Source organism: Centruroides sculpturatus, unplaced genomic scaffold (assembly GCF_000671375.1).
Source record: "Centruroides sculpturatus isolate CEXI.00-Female unplaced genomic scaffold, Cexi_2.0 scaffold362, whole genome shotgun sequence".
NCBI lineage: Eukaryota > Metazoa > Arthropoda > Arachnida > Scorpiones > Buthidae > Centruroides > Centruroides sculpturatus.
The window spans coordinates 148228-166931 of record NW_019384664.1 but is presented as its reverse complement, the minus strand read 5'-3'; the positions used below and the strand labels follow the sequence as shown (position 1 = coordinate 166931).

The following is an 18704-nucleotide window of genomic DNA, read 5'->3' as shown; positions in this document are numbered from 1 at the left end:
TCTACCAAGTATATAGGTTACAAGAAATATTTTCACTTAATTGACATAATAAGGTTAAATTATAATTCGCATAAAAATAAATTATGTTAATGGTGAAATCTCTTGTTTAAATCTTTATTGATAAGACACTACTCGATTGTAAAAAAGCACGTGCTTTTATTTTTTCGTAAACACGTGCTTTCAGATTAACGAACGATTAATGTTTATCCTTTGAACTCAATTATCATCATTTAATTGATTTCTTCTACTCTTTAGCTTAAAAATGAACAGATTATTATTAATAAAACATGCTTTAGAGAATGTTAATATTTTCATCAGTGCCACTTCGATTTAGTTAATTTCATAATATTCATAAATTTAAGTGTAAAATTTATTTTTTATCAAAATTTAATGAAAAAAAAGGACGAAGGAAAAAGAAAGAGGTATAGGTTGTAACCTTGACCTTATTTAAACAGGTAAAAAGAGAACATCAAACAGGTTAAAAAAACCTTAATCGGCGCCCTTATCGCTTATCCGCCATATTGAATCGGCGAGATATTTGGATATTTCGTTTAATAGTAAGAAATATAATCAAAATGTTACGGAAGAAGAGTATTTTTGGTCAAGTCGACGGTCCGAGTTAAGTCGTAAGGATGAAGTACGTTGGAGTAACGTTTGAAGTAATTATAAGACATGAATAATTCGTGTCGACGTAGAAATGATTGGTTGCAGAATCTTAGAAAATGTGAAGGATTTCAATGCTTTTGACCATTTCTGTTTATATTTGGTGCATTTGCAGCTGGTAAATCGGATAAATCGACCACAGTTAATGTTTTAAACGCATCTCGACAGTTAATTATCAATTAGTGCGTAATGTGTACTTGGTAGTTAAGAAGAATGCATTCTTTGTACTAAATTTAGCATTCTTTTTAGTGTAAAAAAAAAAAAGAAAAACATTCCAAGATGTCAAAACCACCAAATGAGAATTTGACTACGTACAAACTGGTTGTAGTTGGAGATGGAGGAGTTGGAAAATCTGCACTCACCATTCAGTTCTTCCAAAAACTGTTTGTCACCGATTATGACCCGACCATTGAAGATTCGTACATTCAGCATACGGAAGTGGACGGTATCTGGTGTATTTTGGATGGTACGCTCCGTCTTTTATCCGTGTCCTTTTCCCGGTCTCGTGCTTGCTTTGTGAGCCTTCTCTGAAGTAGTGTGGAAAGCGCGTGCGAATTATTGTTTGTGGTTGTAGTTTTTATGATTTCGTGGTTGTCTTGCAATACGACTTGCATTAACCGGTCGACCGGCATGCGTACGATTAAACTTGTGAATGTTTTTGTAACTTTTTTGATTTTCTTTTTGAAACCGTGTCCTGTTTTATATTTGTGGCGTAGTAAACACTAGTATTGTGTTTTATTCCAAAGACACATGGCAAATTTTCCATCAAATTTCTTTATTAGCTGAAGAGGGACAAAGCCCGAAACGAGTACAAAACAATGTACCGTATCGACTCAACTAATAAAGGAATTTGATGAAAAATTTGCCATGTGTCTTTGGAATAAAACACAATACTAGTGTTTAATACGCCACAAATATAAAACAGGACACGGTTTCAAAAAGAAAATCAAAAAAGTTACAAAAACATTCACAAGTTTAATCGTACGCATGCCGGTCGACCGGTTAATGCAAGTCGTATTGCAAGACAACCACGAAATCATAAAAACTACAACCACAAACAATAATTCGCACGCGCTTTCCACACTACTTCAGAGAAGGCTCACAAAGCAAGCACGAGACCGGGAAAAGGACACGGATAAAAGACGGAGCGTACCATCCAAAATACACCAGATACCGTCCACTTCCGTATGCTGAATGTACGAATCTTCAATGGTCGGGTCATAATCGGTGACAAACAGTTTTTGGAAGAACTGAATGGTGAGTGCAGATTTTCCAACTCCTCCATCTCCAACTACAACCAGTTTGTACGTAGTCAAATTCTCATTTGGTGGTTTTGACATCTTGGAATGTTTTTCTTTTTTTTTTTTACACTAAAAAGAATGCTAAATTTAGTACAAAGAATGCATTCTTCTTAACTACCAAGTACACATTACGCACTAATTGATAATTAACTGTCGAGATGCGTTTAAAACATTAACTGTGGTCGATTTATCCGATTTACCAGCTGCAAATGCACCAAATATAAACAGAAATGGTCAAAAGCATTGAAATCCTTCACATTTTCTAAGATTCTGCAACCAATCATTTCTACGTCGACACGAATTATTCATGTCTTATAATTACTTCAAACGTTACTCCAACGTACTTCATCCTTACGACTTAACTCGGACCGTCGACTTGACCAAAAATACTCTTCTTCCGTAACATTTTGATTATATTTCTTACTATTAAACGAAATATCCAAATATCTCGCCGATTCAATATGGCGGATAAGCGATAAGGGCGCCGATTAAGGTTTTTTTATTTTTTTTTTTTAGGTAATTAAATTAAATTAAATTAGTTTATTAATTTGTTATTTTATTAATTACTTTTATCTTGGATTATTTATTAATATGATAAAATCTTATATTTTTATTAAAAAGTTTATATAAATAAAATCTTTGGTTTTAGGGACGTGGGTTCGCGCCTAAACAACGGGCTGGGTGGTGTAATTCTGAGTTCTTTTCAATGCCTAATACCTAAATAAGGATCGGATATTCGTAAAAAGTCCTCCCCAGAAGGAATCTCTCGGCAAGTCGCCCGTGCGTGTGTTGCCGTACCTCATCAAACCAAACTAAACTCAACGTTAACTGACAGATTTGTAACTTTTTGCGCCATGTGGGCACTAAGAAAAACCTTTGCTTTCACCACATGCCCATTTTGTGTCCACCAGTGGCCAAGCGGTCTTCGTACCCCGAACACTGGGAGTTCGATCGTGGGTTCGCACCTCGCTCGGACGGGCTGGGAAGTGGAGTTTTCCGGGTTTTCTCCGTGTCTTTAAGCACCCTTTAAATTTTGAGTTATTCTCCCTTTGAATGTTCTGAATTCACCATTAATTTCAAACTTAACCTACCACAACGGAGTCTACGAGCGCCTTCTCATTGCTAGCGATGTTATAGCTATCGTATCACTCCGCCATTTTATGGACATACAAATCTGCTTCACGATCGCCGATCGGTAAGCGGTAATTTGACTTCATCGTCCTCTCGATACACATGCGATTTTTACTCTGTCTCTGTTACACAATCAACTGGCAAATTTCATATAAGTGCTCCTATTGGTTAAAATACACGGTAATTTATTGGCTAAAACGCATACAGGAAATGGCGGCCGTCCATTACCTGAATGCTTCACTATTTACCTTCCTCCGATTGCGAATCCCCTAGATTTCGAGCACAGCTTTAAGTTGAAAATTCCCTCGTAAACCAGTTGCAAAAACTGATCCGATCCGCGCGGCTTTACACGATTACAAAACTAATGCCAAAGCGGTAAACACGCGATTGTAATGCTGATCCATATTCGCCTGTTTTCCCTATCAGAAAGGATGACTGTAAATAGGTTTTAGTGTTAACTGGTATTTCAATGTGCATGGTGTTCTGCAGTTCATAAACTGCAGGACACCATGCACATTGCAAAGTTAAAGAAAATTTAGTTATTTGTAAAATTCAATCATTTCAACTTTCGATAAACACTGGCGACGTGTGCCATTGTCAGCGCTAAAAACTAACTGTTAACATAATACTTTATTTATGTTTAAATTATTTGTAATAACAGCATAATCTGTGGTTTGATTATGTAAGACTAAAATGATTATAGTATGCTCTAATGTAGAAATTTTATTATTAGCTAAAGTGTGTAAAAATTCCTCCTTTGATGTTCTGTAAATCTTGTTTCTTGTATAAACATATTTCAATGCCAGAACTTGTTTATTCCTTATAATACACCATTGCATTTCAGTAACTTGTATGACTATAGTACCTTCATTTTGTAGACACTTTTATTTGAGTAGTGAAACTTTCAACCAATGTTGCTAGTTGATTTTAATCAATGGAATTCCCTTCCTTCTTTTCATGTTAATTGAAATTTGCATAATTTGATGGGTGAGGCTTTTTGAAAACAATTTTCTGAAACCTATCCCAAATGTGCTCTATCAGATTAAGATCAGAAGACTGTAGGGAAGCTTTTTTCAACACACACTTTCATTTATGTGCAATGTTACAATTGTTACCATCCTGTATAAAAACACCATTCCTGATTACAGAAAACTGATTATTTCTTTGCAATTGTGACATAAACTGACACAATCTTTTCTTGATAGTATGTACTATCAACTGTAGCCTTCTCTTTAATAATGACCAAATCAATGCATCCATAACTGTTAATGTAGCTTGCCACTGCAATCTTAGGCCTAATTTTAGTGTAATAAGAGGTGCGATATCTGGGTCTCCTGTGTAAGTTCATACAAGTATTCAGAAATTTATTCCATTAGGAGTTGATAAAGTTCATAAGGGAATTTATTGGTATGCAAACATTTTCTTCTCTATCTGGTTATCAGCTATGGAAACTTTGTGTTACCATCTTCTGATAAAACTTGATATGGTCTGTCACAGTTTTACACATCAGTATTGAGATCATTCTTAGTTTTTGAGCATATTTGCTCCACACTGTTGTTCTCAGATATCTTGAATAGAGTCATGGCTAACTTTTTTTGATTGCTGGGTATAATGGTCAAAAAAAGTCACTATTGGCTACAGATAAAATATTCATACCAATATCATCATCATTCAATTCTTTTCTTTAGACTTGGATGTAACCTTGTTTGGCCTATCACTATGCTCTGTGTTGTGAATCATGACAATGTTGTGAGGTGTTTTGTACTATTTTCTCAGTTTTGCTGTCTGCTTTGAGATTTTGAGCCATTTCATGTTTGGAAAAACCTTGCTTTATTAAGCACTGTGTCTTAATATGCTTATTACCTAGAGGAAGCTATTGTTTTCAACTGAAATTGGAAAAATTCCATATTTTTTAATTTCTAGTTTTATAATTTTCTAAAAATTTTGACAAACCTTTCCAATGTTAGTTTAAAGAAATTAAAATCATTACCATAACATTACAAACAAAACAGTTTATTATCATTTCATTATAAAGAAAAAGTTATCTCAGAGTGTTGCAAAAACATCAGAACAAATCACAATTAAATTTATTTAAAAAGAGGCATTTGTCTTAGTCCTTCTATCAGAAAAGCTCAGGTTTCCCAAGAACTTCACAAATAATGAAATTATTTCACAAGAATGTTTGCACTGACAGGATTTCCAGACACTGAAAATTAGTCTGGGTTATTTATCTTTATAAATGTGTATTATGGAAGTGGCCATTTTAAACAACAGTGTTATCACATTACTGGACTTTCATTTATCACAGAAATTGCATGAATTTAAAACAGTTTTGCTGAAAAATATATGACAAAAGTCAAAATTAATAGAAAGCAAGAAGGTAGAGAAACTTTTATTATACTTCATAAAAATAATTCTTATGTTGTTATAAAATCTTTAGATCAAATTAAAGAATACATTTACTAGAATTTTTAAATTTTTGAGCCAACTCTGTTCTGAAATTTGGTTTAAAAATTAGATTCACAAAGATTTATTAAAAATCACTATAAATACAAATAGCATTTGTTTATTTATTAAATTTTATTATTAATTTATAATTAATAATAATATTCTTCTTATTATTATTTGTTATACTTCCTGTTACTGTTGTTATATATTGCTAAAATGAAGGTAAGGAATGACTGGCATACCAAATTTACCTTACTATAACTTTGAAGTCACTTAAGTCCTTATTCTTGATTAAATGCTGTTTGAAATGTCTATCTCATCATCAGATTGTTTTGTTTCAAATATTGTAGTGAATTTGAATATCAGAACTTTTTAAAACTTGTAATGCATGTTAATTATGGGAATAAGACTTAAAAGTGAGTTTTTCAAATACATAGTGAGGTAAATTTCGTGTTTTAAGATTTATGGAATCTGTAGTCTCAAGGAAGAAAGAATGACTGTTGAAAATTTCTTAAATAAAAAATATTTTTATGAAATAAGTTACTGCTTAATAAACAGATATAATCTTTTTATAATCATTTTATTTTTTACATATATGTGATAATGTTTCTTTGTGCTGTTTTTGAGACAATTTCTTATCATTTTGACATTGACATAATGTAATTAAGATAATTGAAATAATTTTACTTACTATCTTTTAATCAAATATAAAATAAATTTACCAGTATCCATTGTGAATGACCAGTAAAAAGTTCAATAATAATAAACAAAATTTATAAGATAAATTATTATTTCACAAAAGCTAGGAAATAAATATTGGTGTAAATTTCTATTTACTCAAATGTAAGACAAACTCTGTTTCAGGTTTTAGTATCTGAAAATGGACATATCTTAGATTGGTTGTAATAAGGTGGTGTGTACATATTGTAACAGATTTTGCTTAATTTTTTTACTCCCATTTTTCATTCTGTATACAATTTGTCATCACCACTGCTTCCCCATCCCCATTTGTGCAATCATATATACAATAAATGTCAATTAACAACAGAATATTCCAAAATAAATGAATTACTTTATATGCATAAACACTCAGAGACCTCTCTCCCTATGTCATCATTTATCAACACCCTCCTGACACCCTCCCCCTTTCTCAGTTTTGTCGTAATATATGCATGCTGCTTAAGTCATAATTACTGTAGTGTGTGATCTCTAGTATGATGCATCTTATTTCTTTGTCACTATAAGTCATTAATTCTATTGTGTCATTTTAATACTATTAGACCAATATTCATAATAGAAAATATATAAGGAGTTAACTTAGCTCAGTCTCATTAATCTATTACAGTTACATCATAAGTACTTGTATGAAAATTCCAGAAAAATTTTGCAGTAGTCTTTCAGGAAATGTTGCATTTCTGATGCATTTAAAAAACACTGAGTATACTAAATACTGAACCTGTTACCGGTGTAATTTGCGTGAAAAAATCTTCTTTCCACAAACGTTTTCGAGCTTTCCAACTAGCTCTTCTTCAGGTAGACAAAAAATTCCGACGAAATACTTCGAAAAATGGAACGTAGTTATTTAAATAAAAACCGAATCTAAAAATAGAACGCAGATGTTTAAACAAAAAATATGAAACTCGCATAACGAACGATCATTAAGATGGTCANGACATGTCTGAACATGTAAGCTGAACAAGTGTGGAGGGGAGTGAGTTATCAAGAGTTGCGTGGTGCTCAAACAAAAGATGAATTCACGAGATTTGAAAATCACGTAACTCCGGGTTTGCGTAAGTCAAGTTATTACTGTATATTATATCATTTACAATTTATATGTTCTTATTCATTCAATTTATACAAAAATGAAATTAAACAGAGTACATTTACTAGTCCTTACTTATTTAACATATTAAAATTATTGAATTTTAAATGTTAATTTGTTTATATATAAAAAATATATTACAATTAATATAAAGTATTAGAAGAACAGGTCAAAGACAATAACTTTGTACATAAAAATATTCACATATCTTGAAGAAATGCTAAATCTTTGTTTCTTGTCCTTCTCAAACCTTCAAGAACAAAGTCTTACAGGTGATGTCAATCTTTTTATTGAGGCTTCTCATCTGCCTTGGTATATATAAATGTTTAAAAAGCAGTTCCTAGGTGGTAGTCCAATCACATTAAATTATTTTAAAATTGTTTATTTATATATTCCGCATGTAGGCCCACATTCATATAAATTTTGGCTTACATGCCACCAAATAATCATAGTTACAGCAGTTTGATGTGATTATTTACTTGGAGAATTAGTCTCATATTGAATTTTTGGAAATACTGTATAATAAGCATAATGTCAACACTAGTTAGTGTTAGTGTTGACATTATGCTATGCTGAAAAGATGTCAAGACATCAAGAAAAATAATTTAGTCTTTATAGTGATAATTTGGTTCTTTGCACAACAATGACCAATTGCATAATGCACTGTATACTCAGTTTGTAAAAAATTTTTTGGACCATTGTCTAAGTAATTTTTTATTTTCAGCAATTTTTATCTGTTTCCTACCAAAAAGGATGCTTTTCTTTCTTTATAGGTGAAGCAATATCTTGATGATATCAAACATCTTACAATAATGTAGGCCTAGTTCATGCAGCAGGAACATATATTGTGTGTGTGTGGAGATGTACACTTTGCCATTTAAAGGGTTGCAATGCTATTTTGTAATACAATATCAGTGATAATGTAGTATCACTGATACTATATTACACAATAGCATTTGTTGTATTTTATTATGTATTTATAATTACTGCAAACTAACTTTTCCTGATTAGTAATAAGTTAGTGTAACTAAAACTATGATAGAAAAAACTTTAATGAGAATGTATGTAAACATCAGTTATATGGCTTTTAAGTACTTTTGAGTTATCAAACTCATCTTCAGAAAAGCAAAAACAAACAGGAACATGTCATGGTAAGTTCACATTATCTAAATGCTGATCATCTGAACTAGGCAGTCTTTTTTCCCCAACATAAAGAAAGTTAGACTCTCATCTAAACGTCAAATTTCCAGCAAAACACCCAAATTCAACATTTGAATGTTTTCAGCCACTTGTTAATTAATTGGCCTTTATCAGGAAATATCAAAACGAAAATAACTGTTCTATTTATAGAATGTTGCCTTGTTGTACATGTAATTTTTAAAAATTGGTTCGAAGATCGGCTGTGACGAATATTAAGCAATGTATAATTTCCTTTAAGAGTGTAAATAATACTTCCATGCATTTAGTATGGGAATGTAATTTGTGTTGATGCATGTTCCTCTTAGTCAGCCCTGTAGATTTCTGCGGCCTCTAATGTTCTTATATGCTGTCTGTCGAATACCTTGTGTAAGAAAGTTTCTGATAGTGTCCCAAACTATGGTAACAGTAACTATACCCATAAACAAAAGATGCCAAATGAAAGAGTCACTCACACACACAAACAAAATGTAGTTAAACAAAGAAGTATTGCCCTTAGAATATTATAGAAAAAATCAGGGAACACAACATACATTGAAAGTGAGAAATATAAAGGGACAGATCACACTGGCCAGAGAGACCNCGGTATTTTTATAATTTTAATTTTATTTGTTATTTTCAACATTAAATAACAAATTGTCATAGATACAATTTTCTAATTCAAAATTATTACCTGAAAGTTTAAATTATAAAGTACTGAAATTTTAAATTTAAAAATAGAAATAAATGCAGTGGAAACATGATTGTCCAAAATGCAGTTATTCAAAACAGTTTTAAAAAAGAAATAAATATATTTTTTTAATAATATAGGGACCAAACTCTCCATATTGCTGGAAATCAGTACTGTACATCATCTGTTGGTTATAGCAGTGCAAAACTAGATCATAAATGTAATATAATGTTTGATGTTAAATTAGTTTACTCAAATTTTAATACAGTAATTGCACTATCATATAGATAGTACTTGCTGTATCTAAAACACAAAAACAAATGAGTTTCTGGATTATTGAAAATTTTGTTTAACTGAAAGACCACTGGTTTTATCAAGTTTGAGTAATCATGTTTCTTACTATAATCTTTCATTTTTGTATTTTTTTTTTTAAAGAATTAAATAGAATTATAGCTATAAAAATAGTTTAACATTATTAAACAAACAAACTTATATTATACAGAAAAGTAACACTTTATAATAGAATTTTAATGTAAAATGCAAAATACTAAAACTATTTTATAAAAATCACTTTTAGAGTTTGCATTTTTAACTCATCAATGATGATTATATGAATTAATTCTAAAAGTTTGTATGTGAATCAATGTCTACAACATTTATTTTGCATTATTTCATTAAAATTATGATAAGTTAATTTTATTCCAAAGCACATTAAAATTTGAGGTATTAGATGAATATTATAAAGCAATGTATTTATTTTTAGAAATTATAAAAATTTTATATTTGAAATGAGGTAAATATTGCATTATGATTAATTAATGTGTATATACATATTATATTTATAGCATATATTTGAAAAATTGTTACCAGCTTTTAGTCACAAGAATTGGAGAGTAAGGGAAGAAATATTAAAATGTTTACAACTTACATTAGAAAAGTAAGTAGTTAATTGTATTTATATATTTGCTGCATATAAATTAATTAATACTTTAAATGCGTATTGAGTGTTTAATGATTAATAATAATGCGTTTATTAATTTTGATTTTACAAAATATAATAAATATTAACTATCAATTACTTTTTGAACACAATAAGTGTATCTTGAATCAATTCAAGATACACTTATTGTGTTTAAAAAATTGCAGAAATAAATCAAAAATTAAATAAATTTTTTATACTCTATTTTTCCAAAAAGTCTCATCCTGAGTTCCAATAAAAATCTTCACAATTCAGGAAACATTTAGAAGAATTAATTTGTTTCAGGGATTGCAAAATTCTCTTTGATTTGTTTTGTATGAATACTTTTGACCAAACCATTATTCTTTTAAAATTTTGGGTAAAAAAGAAAGGTATTAGAAGCTAGGTTGGGGGAACAGAATGGTTGAGAAAGAATAACAGTTCCATATTTTACTAGATAAGTAATTGATTATAATAGCTCTGATTGGCAATTCTGAATGGTTAGAAAGACACAAGTGTAGAATACTTTTAATGTAGCATTTACAAATAATGATAAGGTTAGAAATGTACTCTTGTGAAGAAGTTTGATTTTGATTTGACTTTTGTGGATGAAAACATTTTCACTTGTTGGAATGTATTGTCAGGTTATTGTGGTATGTTGGATGCTATTCCCATCAAGGTATGTCCCATCAAAATGTTGCAGAATGGTATCAGAGGTCTGCTAGCAACATCAGCGCACGATTGCGCATGACCATCTTAATGATCGTTCGTTATGCGAGTTTCATATTTTTTGTTTAAACATCTGCGTTCTATTTTTAGATTCGGTTTTTATTTAAATAACTACTTTCCATTTTTCGAAGTATTTCGTCGGAATTTTTTGTCTACCTGAAGAACAGCTAGTTGGAAAGCTCGAAAACGTTTGTGGAAAGATTTTTTTACGCAAATTACACCGGTAACAGGTTCAGTATTTAGTATTTCATCTCCAGTGTCAGAGTGAAGTTTAATTTACTTAACACTGAGTATGATTGCATAAGGGAAGATTTGAACATTAAATTCAGTGTTGATTAGTATAGTTTTAGTATTAAAACCAAGACTAAAACTAAAACTCGGGAACACGATTGAAATAGTGTTAGTGTTGATTCAGGAGAACCTAACATAGAAAGTGAGGAGATTTTAACTTTGATACTATTGATGACAGTGATGTATAACTTATGTTACTTGCAATAAAATAATATTCTTCTTATTATTATTTGTTATACTTCCNACAAAATATAATAAATATTAACTATCAATTACTTTTTGAACACAATAAGTGTATCTTGAATCAATTCAAGATACACTTATTGTGTTTAAAAAATTGCAGAAATAAATCAAAAATTAAAATGTGTTATTAAATAAATTTTTTATACTCTATTTTTCCAAAAAGTCTCATCCTGAGTTCCAATAAAAATCTTCACAATTCAGGAAACATTTAGAAGAATTAATTTGTTTCAGGGATTGCAAAATTCTCTTTGATTTGTTTTGTATGAATACTTTTGACCAAACCATTATTCTTTTAAAATTTTGGGTAAAAAAGAAAGGTATTAGAAGCTAGGTTGGGGGAACAGAATGGTTGAGAAAGAATAACAGTTCCATATTTTACTAGATAAGTAATTGATTATAATAGCTCTGATTGGCAATTCTGAATGGTTAGAAAGACACAAGTGTAGAATACTTTTAATGTAGCATTTACAAATAATGATAAGGTTAGAAATGTACTCTTGTGAAGAAGTTTGATTTTGATTTGACTTTTGTGGATGAAAACATTTTCACTTGTTGGAATGTATTGTCAGGTTATTGTGGTATGTTGGATGCTATTCCCATCAATGTATGTCCCATCAAAATGTTGCAGAATGGTATCAGAGGTCTGCAATTGGATGAGAAAATTTGAGTGATGAAAACTATGATAAGCATCCAGTTGTTTGAGAAGTCAATGCTGCAAGAAATAACAAACTAATTCAGGATTATATACATGTTGTTATATTGTGACAAATTGCCTTTCAGCATTACCTGGCATATGGAACTGTTCAGCACACTGTTCCTGATGTACTTACGATGATGTTACTTATGTACTGTATGATCTGTGCAAGATGGATTCTACTTGACATTTTTTTAGTTTTTGTTTACATTATATAAATTAATGCACATGACATGTTTGAAAATTAAAGATACATTGTGTAAAAGCAGAGATTTGATCTTGAATCTTTCTTGCTTTTTTTGTGGTTTATCATTGCTACACTGAGTCTGGTTCAAGTAGCATGTGTTTACACTGGCTGTGCTGATTCAGAATTTTGCCAAATGTGAAGTGTGCTCTGTCATATGTTTACTCAATTCAAATGATGAGTGCTAGTGGATATTCACAATTTGTTTCCGTTTATGAGAACATTATGAATTAACAAAATGTGAGGTGGTGGTGCTTTGCATTCTTTGGAGGCAGAACCAATGGTCATGACAAACACAGGAGTGGTAGGCCATTTGTGATTTGTGATGAACTTTTTCAAAGAACGGAGGAAGCAACTTATGCAAATCAGTGTCTCACAATAATGTAGGATCTCATAAGTAATGTCTTACAAAAACAATAATCAGTGTCTCACAACTCTAACTTTAGGGTACAGGGAATTGTGTACTCACTAATATAAAAGTGGACAGCATGCCGACTATTTAATAGAATAAACTTTTTATCATACAGGCGTTAATTACCAATGACTCGTCAGACCAACAAGCGCTTTTGACGCTAATTATTTTTGTCTTCTTCAGGCCGTTAAAACAGTTAAATTCCTTTTTTGATTACAAATAACTGACAAGCAAACGTTCCAAGCGTTTTAACGTATTGGAATGGAAGCAACAGTAGAACATAAAATAATTTTCAAACAAAAACACATGCGGTTGTAATGCGCATGTGCTGTGTGCTTCCAAATTGCGGAGCTAGATATGTTGGTTTAGAGAATTATACAAACTGATCCACAAAGGGGGCAAATCAAGTGTGGGGGTGTTGCAGGGATTTAGTTTGTTGGTAAGGAGGTCCTCCCAAATATATATAATATTTCTGTTATTGCACTGTCTTATTATGGCCACCTCATCCCACAACGGGGTATGTTGGTGTTGTAATACCATTTTAGCGAGCTCAGTTTCATTCTTGCTTTCCCTGTGATAGAATACTGATGTTTTGTAATACGACATGACAACATTCTTGTTGTCGCGCCAATATAATGAGTGCAACCACCCGACATGTTTTCTAATAGGATAGAGTAAATCCCCGATCTTTCTAGAATGGAAGTAGGATCCCTGTCATTGGACAGCAACCTCCTAAGATTTGGCTGTGGGGAAATTGGCAAAAATAGAGCATGCTGCCTAAAAATACGGCAAATACGAAGAGTGACATGACCACAAAATGGTATTGCGAGAAGGGCTATTGTGGATTCTTTTGGGAGATGCAGTGTAGTAGGAGGAAAAAGCGATCTTTTTACTTTGTTTAAGATGTAGATAAATTTAACACTATTGTAGCCCGCCTCATTTACCGAATTGTGTACTCATTGGGTACCCAAAATGTTAATGGAGGAACACAAAACAAATGGATGAGCTTTGCATTTGGCTTCCTCACATGTAGTAGATGAGTTTCTCAATCAAATTGTGATGGGTGATGAAACTTGGATTTACCACCATACTTTCGAATTCAAGTAACAATTGGTACAATGGTGCCATATGCATTCCCCAAAACTCAAGAAATTCAAAACTTCAATTTCAGCAAAAAAAAAAAAAAATGATGGATTCTATTTTTTGGAATAGAAAAGGCATTCTTCTGATTGACTCATGGCACCACAATTAATACTGCTTCATATCGCCAAACCTTGCAACATCTTCAAAGGGCCATTCAAAACAGATGGGGGGAATGTTGACAATTGGTGTTTGTCTGCTTCATGACAACATTTGGGTTCACACAGAGATTGTCACCAAAACACTTCTCAAATGATTCAAGTGGGAAGTTTTTGACCATAACACCATACAGCCCAGACCAGGCATGGCCAACATACGGCCCGCAGGCTGGATCCAGCCTGTCTAATGAATTTATGTGGCCTACAATCAATCTTTCAATATTAGCTACTCAAGTCTGAATAGCTCGCTGAAAAAGTCTGATGCCTAAAAAAAGAAAAAAACATCAACAACTCACTGTGCGTTTAGAGTCAACCCTCCTTTACAAATGTCATAAGTACAGTGTAGAATGTTGATAAAGCATGATAATGTGAAAAATGTATCTGTAATCTCTGTGTACAATTCAGTCTCTACGGGGTGACACCACAATGAGATCTTGCACCACCTCAAAATCTTCCTAGGGCAGCTTCTGGTTTGGCCCATGGAAAAAGTTTTCTTTCCAATTCGGCCCAGGGGAAAAAACTGTTGGCCACCCCTGGCCCAGACCTTGCTACCAGTGACATCCACTTGTTTCTTGTCCCGCAAGATGTTTTTTTCAGATAGACGCTTCCATGGCTATGAGATTAAAAATGAAGTTGAAATGTGGTTCTGGCAGAAAGCAGTAGAATTCTATGACTCTAGGATACAAAAGCTAGTACTTAGACTTAACAAGTATTTAGACAATGGCAGCAATTATGTAGAAAATTTGCATCTACCAGTAAAATAAGGTGTAGTGGACATCTGGTGAGATAAAAATGTTTTGAATGAATACTAGCTGTTGTATCTTTACTTTTCAGATAAGTAAAAATATTTCTTATGATTTTCACAGCTAAAAAACCATTATTTTGGTGATTTTTAGAAAAGGAGTTGCATTTTGATTATTTTTATTAATCAATGAAAGTGTTCAGATTATTATTCAAATCATTAAATGAAATTAATTAATTAAAGTTATGATTTGAAAATTCTTGGACCTTATTGTCAATGTTGACTCATGAAATAATTTTAAACATTGCAGAAACCAAATATTTAATTAATATAGTATTACAGTAGTAATATTTTGATCATTTAATTGATTGTAAATCAAATTTTTTTTATTCAAGTTATTTCAGAATTATCACATTAATTTAATGTTTTTTTAAAAAGATTTATGGTATAAAAATAAAAAAATAATTTGTATTTAATATTTTTCATCAGGGCTTCTTAAACTGTGTATTGCAACCTCAAAGTGGGCCATGTAACTGAATATGGAGGTTGCAAAAAATTTGACAAAAGTAAAATTTTGTACTATATTTATGAAAGGGGTGTTTTCAGCAATAATGATTATAAAATCAGAATATTGGTCATTTGTGGAAAACATTGAAGATTCTCTGCATCCTTCAATAGCAAATATTCAGCCACTTCTTTATGTAAAAATAAACAAGCATGTCTATCTCATTAGATGTTAATTTGCTTGTCATTAATAAATGGTAAAATCATATATATGTATATCAAAGAAATTGTTTTGGAATAAAGTTTTATGATTTATCATCAGTAAGTGATTTTATTTATAAACCTGTTTTTTTATACCTATATAATGGAGGTTGTGTAAAAGTTTTTTGGGTAAAAGAGGTCATGAATGGGAAAAGTTTTAAGAAGCCCTGTTTTAGATATTAAGTAATATATATTGATATTAGATATTAAGTAATATAGATATAATATATATTACAATTTATTTTCCTATTATGAAAAGTAACTAAATTATAATTTTATTTAATAGATATGGTTCTCAATCTCTTACTTTGAGTAAATTAATGCCTGCAATAATAAAATTAGTTGGAGATCCAAATTCTCAAGTATGTCTTAAAATATAATTAATAAAATTGATTTAATTAAACAAAGATTTTAATACATAAAGATAGATTTATATATTAAATATTAATAAATATGTATTTTGAAAATTTCATTTAGTTTATTATAAATCAAGCTATATAATAAATTAAAGAAATTTAGAAAAATTTGTGTAATAAAATTAAGATTTAATTAAAAGTAATAGTCAATTGACTACTATAATTTGACTATTTTAACATTTAACATAAATATTTATTTAGAATGTTTATCAGTACTGTGCAATTTTGGTTTAAATAATTTAAGAAATAAGTTTTAAATTCCATAATTTTACATTTGCAAAAGTATGAAATCGCTCTCAGTAATTCAATGATTCAAAAATAAAATTCAAACTTTATTTTATCTGGCTGGTGCACACATTGTTAAATGTATTTCAGACTAACTTTCATTTTATGGTCTTTCCTGAGTAACACTGAAATTATTTAAAATATATAAATACTAAGTTAATTAAATAATAAGTATAATAAAAAATTCCTTCTTATTACAGCAACTGCAATTTAAATACAGAAGTATGCAAGTATATGACATGAAATATAATCAATATAATCATCACTGTTCATCAAAGCAAATAGAAATTAATACAGTAGAGCCTCGAAAACTCGGCTCTTGATAACTCGGCACTCCGGATAACTCGGCGACACCCTGGCAGGGCAAAAAAATCCTTAGTTGATTAATTTTCATGGTAAAGACAGCTTTATGCCTCATAAAGTATTTTTCTGAGGTCTGTCTTATCAGGTAAATTACTGTACACAGTGTATTCATTAATTTTCATTTTCATGTAGTAAAGGCTCTATGCCTTCATAAAGGACGTACTTTTCCTTTGTTTAAGGGTATTTGGGCAGTTTATTCTCTGTTGTATTTTCAAGTAAACTATACATAAAAGTACAGTACAGTATTTTCTGAGGAAACACTCATACTTATTTTTTAACCCCATTCCCGATAACCCGGCATTTTCACAAACTCGGCCACCCTTCGGTCCACATTAGGCCGAGTTTTCGAGGCTCTACTGTACTAATACATTAAAAAACAAACTTTTTGGACTAACGTGATAAAATTACCTAAATTTAAAATCAAACTTCATGTTAAGTTGAATTACAACATCATTGTACAAATTTAATTTATTACATTTGTAGTATTATCTACAATCACTTTACAGAAAGGCTGTCATGCCACATTTGCATTCCTTCACTAGTATTTATATTATTTCTTTTAATTGAACTTTTTCTAATTTTAATATGTTCTTTAAATTTTTTTTTATAAATAAACATTGTTTTCATAATGTAGAATCCTTATATACTTTTTATCCATTGTACATCCTGTTTGTTCTGTATGACAATTATGTAATTGTTTATATTTTAGGTGTATAACAGCTTCATGTTCTTTTAATATTTTATCCAAAGTTTTTCCTGTTTCTCCTATGTGATAATGTGAATTATTACATCTGTATTATAATTTTTAAACAATACCTGAATTATGTTTTTTTTTTTTGTTTTATTTGAAAAATTTTTTTTGATTATTTTTAGGGAATATAGTTTTTAATTTATTACAAAATGTAGAGGCATGAATTACTGAGTGTATGAAAATGCAGGATTATAGAATTTAAAGAATTATTTTTTATGAAATATAGCTGGTAACCCTAACATTAAAGAAAACATGTTTTACTGTAGTCTATAGTATTTTTATTTCAAAAAAATACCATATACTAAAAAGGAACTGAATTGATACAAAAAAAAATATAGTTGTTATTAAATTATTCCAAAAGGGGGATAAATGTCTCAAATCCCTGTGTGCATGACCATTTAGAATATACAGTAATACCTCGACTTACGCGAACCCGGAGTTACGCGATTTTCAAATCTTGTTGATTCGTCTTTTGTTTGAGTGCCACGCGACTCTCGATTACTCACTTTCCCCATGCTATTGTTCGGATGTGTCGCGTGGAATTGACACATAGCTACAATTTATTTTGTAGCTATGCATTGATTCCACGCGATTTTGTGTTTTGTGTTATTTATTTCTGTGTTTGTTATATCTACAGAGACTCGAGAGACTCTTTGTGGTGATTTCTTGTAACCATGAACGAATCAAAAGACGAGATAAGATTAACGAGAACATTAACTTACATACATCTGACTTGGATTTTACACAAATTGTGAAATTATACCCTGACTTACGCGAATTCGACTTACGCGGTTATCACTCGGTCCCACCTATCGCGTAAGTTCGGGGTATTACTGTATTAAAATATTTTATAAAGTCAAAATTGATAGAAAAACTTATTTTATTTGTTTTAGTATAAATACAAACAATAAAATATTAAATACAATTATTGAAAAGTAATAAAAAGAAGTAAAAGTTAGATTCAAATCTGTATTTAAAAAAAATTGAAAATTTCTAAATAATGCTAAAAAGCATTATTTAGTTTGATTTGGTTGTAAGAATTCAAATACAAAGGCTAACTTTTTCTGTGGTTAAATATATAAATGTATTTATCAGAAAGGTAAAATTGCTGAAATATTTCATCATCATCAGTTTGGTTAATCATACTCAAGTTTTATTTTTGAAATATTTATAAATTACAAATTAATTGAGATCGAGTTTCATAATAAATTCAATTTCAAATCTCATCTTCTTAGCTTGATCAAAATTTATGAATTATTCAGTTATACAATATTGTTGAAT

The 18704-nt window shown here is 30.6% G+C and overlaps 1 protein-coding gene across 1 annotated transcript in view; it reads left to right on the top strand.

Moving 5' to 3' along the window:
• Positions 1-942: 942 nt before the first annotated feature.
• Positions 943-18704, top strand: part of LOC111626612 (CLIP-associating protein 1-like) — a 156998-nt gene continuing 139236 nt past the window's right edge. Inside the window, exons 1-3 of the mRNA XM_023370048.1 lie at positions 943-1179; positions 10078-10169; positions 15895-15970. Coding sequence (XP_023225816.1) covers positions 943-1179; positions 10078-10169; positions 15895-15970 — 405 coding nt within the window. The remainder of the gene's footprint in view (positions 1180-10077; positions 10170-15894; positions 15971-18704) is intronic.